Here is a 12463-nt window from a genome sequence, read left to right on the forward strand (position 1 = left end):
TGTAGCTGAAGCCTGACTGTATTACTGACTCCAGTCTAAAGCCATCTTAAATACCGAGTGCAACTTTGCAGCACAAACACCCTGGCAGCTGTAGGTGTCTGAGGGGCTGGGAACCACAGTCCGTCATGCCACAGGAGCTGAGCTGAAGACCACTCGCAGGTCTTCTGCAGAGACCTGTGAACTGCCTGATGAAAGCAAGCTGATGAAGGTAAAAAGCTACGCGGGGACACACTCTAAAACCTAATAAGACATGATCAATGTTACTTCATTTCGCAAACGTGCCTTCTCATCTGTGCGGCAGAAATAACTGAACTCTGGAAGGGGGTTCAAGCATGGATTCATCACACGAAGCCTTCGTGTAGGATGCAGTCCTGTGCGAAACCTCAGAGAGGAAACGCTTGGCTTCCGGCCAACGATGGAAAGAAAGTCTTGTTGTTTTGGGTTTTAATTTTCCACGCTTACAAAGTGCACAGAGTTTCAAACTCTTCCTGCTCGCCCACCCTGCCTCAAAGCCTGCAGACGAACAGAGGCCCGCTGCCTCGGGCTTCATCATCCGAGCTGGAGAGCCCAAGAACGAGACCCTTCTGACCCCCGGGTCCGAGGAAAATACAGAGAAAAGGGGGAATGTCTTCATGGGATGGGAAACCATAGATGACATGTGTGGGAGGACAGGCGCCCTGGAACGTGCTTAACTTTCAGGGCTCGTCATCAATCCTGTGCGCGAAAAAAAGAGAAACATACCGCAACACTGACTCACAGTCGAGTGTGCATGAGAATTCACTGGGTACAGTGGATCTGCGAATGTGTGTACGTATTCCTTCAAGTGCCCGTGTGTCGATGAGATTATTTCTCCTTCAGGGTATCTGTGAAAGGGGAATGGTTATGGATTAAATGAGAAATTCAACTCTGCCTGCCATTACAATCCTGGTAGCCACCAGTGATTTTATACCAGGCTTGTATTCTCTGACTGGCAGATGGGCCATTACTGGGAGTCTCTGCGAGACTGATTTGAAGAGTGACACTACAGCTCAGTGGTTCTCAAACCCATCGGTTTGAACCAGGTGGGTCTTAACTCTCCAGTGGCTTCAACTGATCGCTAGTTTAGAATTTGTCTGCACTCAGGCCTTTTTTTCATGCAACTTGGAAAATCCTCTGTTTTTTAACTATTAATTGTTTGTGGAGTCAGAGGCACCTGTGGTCTCTTTTTTTATAAAGGATGTTAGTGTCTTGCTAATTTAAGAAGTCCTATGTTTAAATGTAAAAGCACATAAAATGTAGTATCTCCTTATATACACTAGAAATGATACACATATACACATACAATTTCATGTATACAATTACTTTTTTTCTTTTTTACATATAATTTCATTTTGTTCTGTGGATTATGGCAAAAGTCCTGCATTTCATCTGGAAGAGTAAAAATCAATTCAGAGTATCAAAGTTTCATTCTCAACGTTTTCTTCAAATTTAAGTCGAGGAAGGGTAACATTTTGAAAAAGAACAGACAGCAGTGGAAAATGGTTTAACTCAAATAACAACGTACTGCACCTCAAGACAACAAGAACAAACCAAATGCATTACACTCTACTTAAACCTGTTCCAATGAAAACATTTTTTTTTAAATTCCTTTTCAAACTATGAGGTGGTCATTAATTCCTAATTGCTTGTAGCAGACAAAGGAAGGGTTTAAGAAAAATAAACTCAGCTCTTCAGAGTTGACATTCCAGCAGTTAACTTAACAGGCAGAGTAGAGCAGCTTTTCCTGTGTAGCAATTCTTTCCTATCAAGGTTTTACAATGCTGTGCTCTCCAGAGAGTGCCTACAGGCTATCTTTAGCACAGTGCCAAGCCCTTTTCAATTTGCCTTAACCCTTCCAGGACCTGGACAGAAGAGACAGAACTTTCAAACGTGCTGTTACACTAGAGCAGGCATGTGCAGATCTGGGCCACATGAGCCAGTCCAGCTGGTTTTCTAGGTTACCTTTAACTAAGAGCTAATAAATTAATTATTAAACAATAAATTTAACTGCCATTATTAATTGGACGGTTTCTTCAATTAAGTGATTCTGAGATCATCTTAAACACCTTCCACAAGGAAGAGAGTTCCCCCAAATTGAACTTGCGTAATTTATTAGTAACTTACAGGTTGGTCAAGATGATCTATAAGTGTACTGGACTGGGGATCTCCAGGACTGGGGTGGGAGAACCCTGATTCTCAAGCATGGATCAATCAAACGCGACCTCAAAAATTGATTTTTCAAGGATGATTTTCCAAAGCATTTAGATGTTTTCTCGGGAACAAGGTTACGTTGTCATCATCCCTCCCAGATACCCACATCTCCGTCTCCTTAGGTTTTGTCAATTAATGTCAGTTTTTAACAGGTAAAAGTGAATCAGCTTTCAATAGCTGTTTTAACATTTAAGAAATGTACTGTACACCCAGTCATTCTGTCATAATAAATCTGCCCCTTCTTTTTGTTGACATTATATAGGATATTTCATTCGTTTGTCATTTTCTCCTAGAAATGACTGGTTCATTTGCCCAGTGTGCACCTCCACACTAACCACGCCTGTCATGTTTTGCCATCAGCCAACTTTTTTTATTACACCTTTGATTTTGAATCCCCAATTGTTTCCCGACTCTCTGGCAGTGATTGCTGAGGTTAGGGCTGGCAGAATAAGCCCAACATCACAACTGCAGCTCCCTGCCAACTGGGCACCACCAATTAGGTTACATAAATGCTTTAATGTCTTCTAGAAAAAAAAAACCCAAAGCTGTGATAAGTCACCTCTGTAACATTACAAAATCTCAACGGGAAATGAGTTATGAATATGAGTGCTATTTCTCTCTCTAGGGTATCAAGATGTTTCAGGAACCCTCACAGGCTTGGGGAAAGGCCGCGGTAACTGGCTCCGCGGTCCCTCACTCACCAGTGCAGACGAAGGGCGTGCAGAAAGGCGGACAGTCCCTCCATGACCAGCAGGATGGCCACGGTGAGGGTCGCAAAGGCCGCGAAGATGAACAACAGGCCAAAGAAACCGCCGTAGCTCCGGACAGACAGGCCGATATGCATCACCATAGTCCACAGCACCTCCGACAGCTCTGTGTGAGGAGAGAGAGAGGTCAGAGACGCCAGAGCTTAATGCGCTTAAACAGGTCAACACAGAAGAGATGAAGATAAGAACCAAGCCTTCTCTGAAATGAACGTGGTCAGGCCAATTGCTCCTTTCAAGGAGACCTCTTGGCGGCAACACTGTAAGCTCACACATGCCCGACAACTCCACAAGCATCACTGCTGCCTATCGACCTGATGCCTTGACTGATCGGAACGACATATGTGCCACACTAACCCTAACCCTAACCCAGTCACAGTCGGCTAATTACATAGCCCAGAATCTAACCACCAATCTGTGAGAAAACAGGATGGATCTTGCGCTCCAAGCCCGCTGCGTGTTTTAACCGGTGTTTTACAGTGAGTTGTGTGCCCCTGCAGACTTACGCGCATGAGCCAGACTGAGGGCCCAGAGCCGCAGGTAGGAGGCAGTGTTGGAGATGCAGCCCAGGCAGTACTCGATGGTGTGGATGGCCTGGTGGACCACGGTGTCGGTGAAGTCAAACTGGCGGGAGAGAGGAGAGCTCGAGTCAGTGCCTGCCTCACGAGACCGCACACAGCCCACTCTCCCTGCCCGCTCGCACAGATACAACCTTCCAAGACTGCCGTCCAGAGTGAGCACTAGACCTGGTCAGGCTACCAGCTGAAGTTATCCTGATTTCTGTAATCAGTTGTAAGGGGGTTATAAAGTGAGAAACAGCACTTCCACACGGTGTTAGCTGAACAAATAAAACACTGATTTAGCAGTGATTTGCAAAGCATGAACACCTGCCCAGATCTACAAAACTTGAACAGATAATTCAGATACGCCTTTTCATAAATCCCTGTTTAATAGCTGTAAGCGCTTTTATTTTTTAATTATGTGAAATATTTTCAACATTCAGAAGCACTTTGTAGTGGAACTAATGTCCACCTCTTGCACCCTCCTTAACTGTGCCTATTTAGCATTTCATTTTGTTTTCACCCAGGGCCCTGATCTCGGTACAACTCCAAAGATTGACAGAAGCCCAAATCCGAATTTCAGAAAAGTTTCATATTCACCAATTTTATTGTTCAGCTTAGAAATATGAGGAGTACAGGTTTTAAGCCCATGAAACATTGTGCTGGTTGTTTGGTCAAGCGAGAACTGCAGTTGTATTCACAGGGCTTTTCAAGGACTAACACCGAGACTCTGTGAACCCTCAATAACCCCAGGAACGCATAAAAAGGTTTCAAAGCTAAATTACAGCCCTAGAAACCTCTCTTTTTTCTGTAAACCTTCTTTCAGAAGTGACTCAGGAAGAAGAGGTATACATCTGTCAAACAGAGTTTTTAAAGGTAAGACATGGTGTGTACCTCAGGAAGCCAAGTTTAACTTCAAAACACAGGAACCTACTGCCCATTGTGACTGATTTAAAAGGTGTTGGAAACAATTCAAGTTTCCTCTTTCCAACCTGTATGCTTTTTTTCTGCTTCGAAACTACAACGAACAACATTAATGTTCTTAAAAACTAACACATTTACTTTGTTTGATCTCCTTTTTTTGACAAAGGTTCTTTTTAATGAAAAAAAAATTGACAATGGTGGAGCATGCAACGTTCACTTATTTTGTCTTGCAATACCAGAGGAAGACGATTCCTGCTAAATCCTACGGAGCAAACCGTGATGGGAGAAGATGCTAAAATCATGAATCAATCCATGACAAGTTTTACTTCAACGTCAGTCCAGCCTCAAACTCTAGTCTCAAGCACAAAGCCGAGCGTGCAAGTAAGTGAAACAGTGTGAGGGAGGAGACTGGTGGAACTGATGCAACAGGAAGTTATTGTCAGACATACTGTGCTTTGACAACCTTTGACTTGCTGCTTTGACAACCACAAGTAATGTTCAAGTCATTTACAAATGTGCATTTTGACATTGCTATTTAAAACAATTCTCAAGCTTAATGCTAAAAACTGGATATTTGAAGGAGAGAAAAATGGTTTGGGCAATCACACCCCTTCCCAAGTCTTAACTCCTTAACACACACCTCTGAACGTATATCATTAGTAAGATGATTATTGCACTGATTAACACAAGAGCAATTTCACTTTCATTGACACACGTCTGAGTCATCACTGCTGAAGGAAAACCCATTCCCACATCACCCACTGTGTAAACACACCCAAACACAGTGCTCTGCTCCTCAGCAGAGTGTTACAGTAGGGAAAGAATGGATGAGTGATAGAACACAGCAGACAGACCCACATGCACACCCACAGACAAACATGCTCCACACACATGCTGTAGGTCTTACCACTTCGTCATCAGAAGGCTTGAAAACAATACAGGTTAAGTTTAGTGCAGTGTTCAGGAAGAAATGCGTTAGTTATGAGAACAAAAGGTATCATGAAATATATATATATATAAATCTAGAACTAAGACCATGCTGTGTCTGAAGGGATGCGCAGATTTGGTCAGAATAATTATGAAACAAATTTAGTACTTTTTACAATTAGTTTTTTATCCCTCCCTTTATGGATTTGCTTATTTTTGCCCGAGTAGGGCCGCTGCTACTCTATAACACTCAAGGTGGTTCAACAGCGCTGAACGCCAGCGCTCTTCCTCTTAATGTGCACTTGAAGGCCATTCAGTTCTTTTTAGAACACGAGTCCGTAGCACCAGCAGCAGCCACTCTGAACAGGAGGACAGATGCAGCCCTCCTTCACAGCACTGCATAGTCAGAGGTACCTAGAAAAACACAGGGGGTCGCTGATGGGTAGAAAGCAGCGCCCCACCCAACATCTGGCACTGCTCAGCTGAGCAACCACTCCCGAATGGGGAATCACATTCACAGTCCTGCAGTGGTTGTAGCCCAGGCATGTCTAGGCTATGGGAAAGCACATGGTCTACTCAGTGAACACCTTTAAGTGTTTAGCCACACACAAGCCTGTCCCAGTGCGCAGCTAAGCATCTTTAAATAATCTGTTTTGTATAAGGCCTTCATTGATTCAGAGAGCAATCAGGGCCAGATCGGCGAAGCCGGTTTCCACTGGGAACCGAATGTAAGACGGATTTCTGGAACTGTGCTGTTGGAGCGCATTCTTGCGTGCCAGGCAGGTACAATTCAACCTGGTGCCCTCTGCTGCGCAGTTATGTTACAGCTCAAGTCTTGAGAAACTTGACCAAGCAAAAAACAAATAAAAAATGAATTGTTTACACATATAGAACAAGTCGGCACTTCTTGGAGGATGAAGTTTATCTTATAAGATGAACCTGCTGGCTTACTCCACCTAAAAGCCTAAAAATAATCCTCTGAATCTTGAAACAGGATGTCGCTAAGGAAGCGAAAAGGACTCTGAAACAATGACTCCGTGCGGGATCTTAAATTCACGGAAGCACAGAGCCTTCCATTACGGCCCAGTTGGACCAATTTAACTGCACAATGTATCGGAGGCCGATATACATTATTCTCCGATAAATCTGAAAAATTAATTATTATCGTTCCGATTTTGGAATTACAGCCAATAATGACAACCGATAATGCGGCGCCCTATTTCTGTTTGTGCCACTATTTTTTTTTCTATGTGCACGCACTGATCCACTCGACTGGGTACAGTACAGCTGTTGCAGAGTGAAAATGTTGGCGGTGTGGACCCTTTTCACCAATTTTTAATCAATGATCCATCTTGGTAAAGTTTTAGCTTTCTTACCCTCATTACACCTCAGCTGTGGATGATAGTGTGAGCTTGTTTTAAAATGCAAAAAAGTAAAATGATCGGTTATCGGTTTCTGTATTGGCCACAACAAACTGTTCATTATCGGTTATCGTTATTGTATATCGGTGCATCCCTAAATGTAACCATGCTGGACAGGTTCGAAACTGCTGATGAATTAAAGGAGAGCCACAAGATTGGGTGGAGCGTTGCTCGATTTGGGGTTCCTATTATTGTTAAACTCATCAAATCCGTGAGAAGGACTGACATGGTGCAGGGGGTTGCAGAGTTGTGCTGGGCAGGCAGCTCAGCCACTGTGCCCAGTCCTTCCATCAGAGTGCTGTCTGCCTGCACAACCATTCGGACCCCAGCACTGACCGACAGCACACAGCAGAGAAACCCAGCAGAATCCATGAAGCATGGTCAGGAGGTTACATTTGTGCAGCCCTAATCTCACATGCTTCCAGCCCAATTCAACTGTGTGCAACTGGAAATTCACTCAAACAGAACGGGAGCATCCGCAGGGAACAGGCAACCGATGCCTGTTCCTCCCGCTGGCTTCCCATTGCTGCTGCAAATTCATTCTCTTGTTTCATGGAATGAATTCAGGAAATTCAGTTGCTTCAAAACTTCATGCAGCCAACCACTTCTCAAAGGTCATTGAACTGAGCATTTATTTTTTAAGGCGAAGACCAAACTCTGCTCTAAAGCGCCAGAGAAGCAAGGGGGTATTCGCTGTACTTTTCCTTCTTGTGATTCTTTGAATCTGTACTTTTCGTCATAACAGACGCCAAGTCTAAAGCAGAACTATAGTGCTACTTAAAACAAGAAAAAAACAACTCCTAAGCCTCTGAAGCGCTTTTAAAGCTTATATATGAAACAAAACAGTGATCCTCCAGTGTAAATTTTGTAATCGATGGATGTCTGGCAGCTTCTATGTAAGTAGTGTACATGCTGTCAGCTCTTGTACCCAAATCTGGAGGTTGAGTTGCAGGAAACTGCATACTGCTCAAAGATTTTCCAGAAAGAGGATCACTCTGATTGTTTTATATAGTTTTTAGAAAACGAGGCAAAGTGAAACGCAACAGGCAAGCCCTTTTTAACAGCAGTAATACTCAGCCCGTGTGTCTTTCTCCCAATTTTCCTGAGCTTGTGTCTATTTTGCCTGCACAGCAACTAATGACGCCGAACTGAAGAATGACCCTCGCATGTTTAAAGAACCCTAAAATGTGATATATCCTCTCGCTGAAATGGAAAATGAAAAGTGGCCTACGCAAAGCCCACGATCTTCAGTAAAGTAACCTGCTGGCAGAGCAAAGTAAAGCACCCAGAGCTGAATAATTCATGGTTATTCCAGCAGAACCCGAATGGGTTTAGTATGTCTCTTGATTGTCTAGTCTAGCAGAGTAATGTTTTTTTAAAAGAAAAACAGCACATTCTGCATTTCTTTCAATTGTCCACTATCCATTCATGATCATTTAATGGTGATTTATAATATGCAGCACTGCATTTGAACATTAACAATCTCAAACACTTGTAAGCAAAACTAGATAGCTGATATTCCCAATTTGTTTTGTTTTTTTATTACTCTCAGGTTGTTTAGTACCCAAAGCTCTTTCCCCAAATTTACAGTTTCTAAATGGTAATTTATCTCCGATACATAACGGATTTTTGGTTCTGCTTAAAAAAAATATATGTTTGTGTGAGAGAACTCGCTTTTACAGTCTTCCACCGAAGACTGGAAGTCAGTCTCCCCAAACAAAAGTACTGTGAATGAAACAAACCAAAAAAAAAACTGTTAAGCTTACTGCCAGCGTGATGAAAAAGAAAATACACTCAACACGTTCATAGACACCACTGAGTGAGAATGATCTCGTCAGTATAAATTATATACAGTGCGCCGCAAATGGAAGGGATTTTAAACAGTTTAAACGTAAAATAAACAGGTCCCTTCAGTTTATGTTAAAATCCGTTACACTGAACACGTACTGGAAATGGTCATACAAAACCAAACAGTGCAGAAACAGCAGTCCTTCTTGGACACTTTGAATACACTCCCCCCTTCCTTCAGAACCGTTCCTGTAACTGCCCAGGAGGTCGGACAGAAACCTGTCTTTCGGGGTGCTCCGCCCCCACTGTCTGAAGGGTTTTGTTTAGTGCGCTGCCCTCCAGACAGAGCAAGGCAAATGAATGTACTCTAACAAATGCAAAAGCCTCAGCTGAAGCGAACACAGATGCAGAAGGGCGCAGCAAGCGCTTCTCGGAGGCGGAGGCGGCGGGGGGGGACGCCAAGCGCTCGAATCGTACGGAACCCCCGTCTCCGCTGGCGCCCCGCCGGGCCCTCTTCCGAAGCAGCGGCGCGATGCGCGCAGCCGGTTTAAGCAAAACTTGCGAAAGCTGGGCGGCGGCGGCAGGCACGGGAGCGAGCGAGCGAGGCGGGACTCACTTCGTTCTCGTCTTCCGAGTGGGTGGAGAGCTGGTCGTGCTGGATAATTTCGGCGTCCTCTTCTGTCGGGCCGTTGCCGACGCGGATCCCCCCAAAGTTGTGAGTGCCCTGGAAGGGAAGAGGAGCACTGCAGTGCTGCAACCACACAGCTCACGGTTTTCTTTTTTAAACTGATGACCATATCCCATAATATTCTATCCTATTACCCCCTCCGCAGGGCAACGTATTTGGGGCAGACAACGACAAAGCCCGTAGTGCAACACAAACGCGCAGCAGAAATGCAATTCAGGTAAATGCAATAATAATTATCGGATATGAAGGCCTGCTCAGTGGTACAGTGATCAGCACTGCTGCCTCACAATGCTGGGACCCTGGGCTCAATTCCAGAACTGGGGTGCTGTCTGTGTGGAGTCTGTATGTTCTCATGGTGTTCAGGTTGGTTTCCTCCCACAGTGCAAAGGCATACTGGTGGGAAAATAGGGAACACAGGCCCTGGTGTGTGTGTGTGTGTGTGCCCCGTGACGGACCGATGTCCTGTCCAGGGTGAGCCCTGCCTTGCGCCCAACTGCTTGCTGGGATAGGCTCTGGCTCCCCCGCGACCCTTAAACTGGACAAAGTGGGTAGAAAACAGATGGATGAATTCCATAAACACACAAGAAAAGGGAACATGACAAGTAACAGTGTTGGATCCAAGAAGTAAGCCCGTTTAGAGCACCTCAGTTCGGGTGGCCTAAACTCCCTCTGCACTGAATTCCTCTGATTAACTGTGAATATGTACGTCAGAGCAGAGTGACTGGATTTTAAAGCTGCCATCATTAGATCGTATTTCACCTTCTGACAAAACAGGCCGAGAAGTTAAACGTGGGCCCTGCCGCCGCCCTGGTTTCAGAGACAGAAATTGTCGACTCTGGCTGCTGACTGAAGGAACGGGGCAGCAGACCTGCCAGCCTAGGATGGAAACAGGTGCCCAGTGGATACATACCAGGTGCTTCCTCCTCAGGTACTGGCGTCTGAGCACCAGGGGTTTCACCACGAGCATCCAGGGGACACACAGCAGGGCCAACACCACCAAGAAGCACTGCATCCCCACCTGGAGAACGGGGAAAAAGAACGATGCAGAACAGCTGCTCAGGCCAGCCGGTAATAATAATGTCGGAGTCAGGGGATGTGTGCTGGAATTGTGTTTGCTCAGTCTGTAAACGTACTGAGAGTACATTGCTGGCTGGACGGTGATCTACAGGCCCTGAATACAGGTAGATCAGATAAAGGCTTAGAATTGACAAGTATTTTTCGCATCACAGGTACCCAAGCCTTGGGATAGTGAGAGCAGTCATGGGATCACAGGCCAGCCTTCTGCTCTGTGACTCCCACCAGCACTAGCTGCTTTACGATAATGGGTACATGAAGACCCCTCCCTCCCCCAGCTAATTTTGGAATAATCTATTTGCATCTTTCCATCTTGGGTCTCGGCAAGAGAATGAAGGAGAGCAGACTGGCCCTCCGACCTGTTTCCCTGTCCGCTCCACTGGGAAAAGGCATGGACAACAGCGAGCGGTAGGGCTTGGAGAGGCTCTTTCATTGTGCAAATCCAGCCCCAGAATCCACTTGCTCGGATTGATAAAGGACAATCACCCTTTTTTAAGAACTTTCGTAATAGAGATTGCAAGACGTTGCATGAGTGTGTACTTATTGTGAGATGTTTATTGTGAAATATAATAAAGTTTTCTCTCTGCTGGATAGTTGGCCGCTAGTGTGATCCAGACTTGAACCTGCAACACTTGGATCACATAGTTCAACCCCCGTTACATGGGGGAGTCCCTACCATATAGGACCTTTGACCATGTTACCTCACTCTGGATTGCTCAGGACACAACAAGAATACCAAAAAACATCCTATTCGAGATCCAAAGCTTTGGAAATTAATGAATAAGCATTGATACATCGAGAACAAGTGGTGCACAGGGTTACCTGTCCCGTGTAGAGCATTTTGTTGCTCTTGTCGTTGTAGTTGAAGAGGAACATGTTGATGAAGTGGATGAGCAAGCTTGGGGCACTTTTGGATGTGGCAGCGTCGTAGGCCCCCCATTTGATAAAGATGAGGATCACCAGGTACCCGAAAAGGCTGGTCATGAAGATGATCTCGGGGATGAAACCCAGGAAGATGTTGAGGGGCTTCTTGAAATACCTGAACACCAAAACAATCAATCTCCTTTTTCACTCAGCCGGCAGTCGGATAAGATCCAGCACACAAACAAAACGGTGAGCCACACAGCAAAAACACAAAAAACAAAAGCCACGCTGCAGCACAGAATTGGCCACAGCTGGCTTTAAAGGCAGTACGCACAGGTGGTTGAGGAGGCTGAGGGTGACGCCAAACAGCATGTGGATGATGCCGAGGATGACGGACATCTTCATCTTGAAGGAGTTGAGGAAGGTCAGCTTATTGGTGGCGATGTTCCAGATCTGGAAAACAGGTATCAGAAGGTTCTCACAGGATGGCAAAACCACATTCCCCTTCTCTAACCCAATAGAACTATTTTCTGTTCGCCAAAGGGACAGAGTCAAGAACCTTCTTCTTTGCGCCACCATACACACTTCAGCCTAAACTAAAAACCACATTAACACCCTCCAGGGATTTGATCCATCCTGGCCATGACCAGTAAGTTACCATCAGAGCTGGCATTTGGTTTTAGCTGCACTTGAAGTTAGGCAGGAATCAGGACAAGAGACCTACCGGATCAATTCCTAAAGGATATGGTCCGTTGAAGACTCCCTTGATGGCCGGGTCCAGTTGCAATACTGGGTTACCTTTGAGCATCTCGGTTCTAGAAAGGGAATATAACATCCTTTGTGTGTCGTTTCATCTGTTCAAGAAGAACACTGGTCGGATTTCGCACAGCAAACCAGGAGAACATTGGTGAATAAACACAGAAGGACAGCTGAAAAATCCTGCCAGTAATTTCACACAGGAACAGAATGTCACTCTCAGTTCTGTTCCTTCAAATCTACAGAGACTGGTTAATGCTCTGGCCCTACAAACCCCTTAAGTTAAGGAATACGAACGTGGTTAATTATTTCATTCATTTATTTTAAGATTGAGGAAATGCGTCCATGTCGTGCCACAGTAGCTGGAAAAAGCCACCTTCCCTGGAGCGGGGACTAAAAGGCCGAGCAGCAAGGATATCACAAATGCCGTACCCGTTCCCGCTGGAAACTGCGCGAGAATCACCACGG

The 12463-nt window shown here is 45.1% G+C and overlaps 1 protein-coding gene across 5 annotated transcripts in view; it reads right to left on the reverse strand.

Annotated features, from left to right (window-relative positions):
• atp6v0a1a (ATPase H+ transporting V0 subunit a1a) overlaps nucleotides 1-12463 on the reverse strand; it is a 42045-nt gene that overhangs the window by 9978 nt on the left and 19604 nt on the right. For 3 of the 5 annotated variants that reach the window (XM_069185852.1, XM_069185851.1, XM_069185849.1), the window contains exons 14-21: nucleotides 11964-12054; nucleotides 11574-11692; nucleotides 11198-11414; nucleotides 10212-10319; nucleotides 9230-9337; nucleotides 5385-5402; nucleotides 3500-3617; nucleotides 2931-3102 (exon numbers count right to left, since the gene is read on the reverse strand). In XM_069185852.1, the coding sequence (XP_069041953.1) occupies nucleotides 2931-3102; nucleotides 3500-3617; nucleotides 5385-5402; nucleotides 9230-9337; nucleotides 10212-10319; nucleotides 11198-11414; nucleotides 11574-11692; nucleotides 11964-12054 (951 nt within the window). The remainder of the gene's footprint in view (nucleotides 1-2930; nucleotides 3103-3499; nucleotides 3618-5384; nucleotides 5403-9229; nucleotides 9338-10211; nucleotides 10320-11197; nucleotides 11415-11573; nucleotides 11693-11963; nucleotides 12055-12463) is intronic. The other 2 variants (XM_069185853.1, XM_069185850.1) reach the window with 1 other exon arrangement.

This window comes from Lepisosteus oculatus, chromosome 28 (assembly GCF_040954835.1).
Source record: "Lepisosteus oculatus isolate fLepOcu1 chromosome 28, fLepOcu1.hap2, whole genome shotgun sequence".
NCBI classification, from domain to species: Eukaryota; Metazoa; Chordata; class Actinopteri; order Semionotiformes; family Lepisosteidae; genus Lepisosteus; species Lepisosteus oculatus.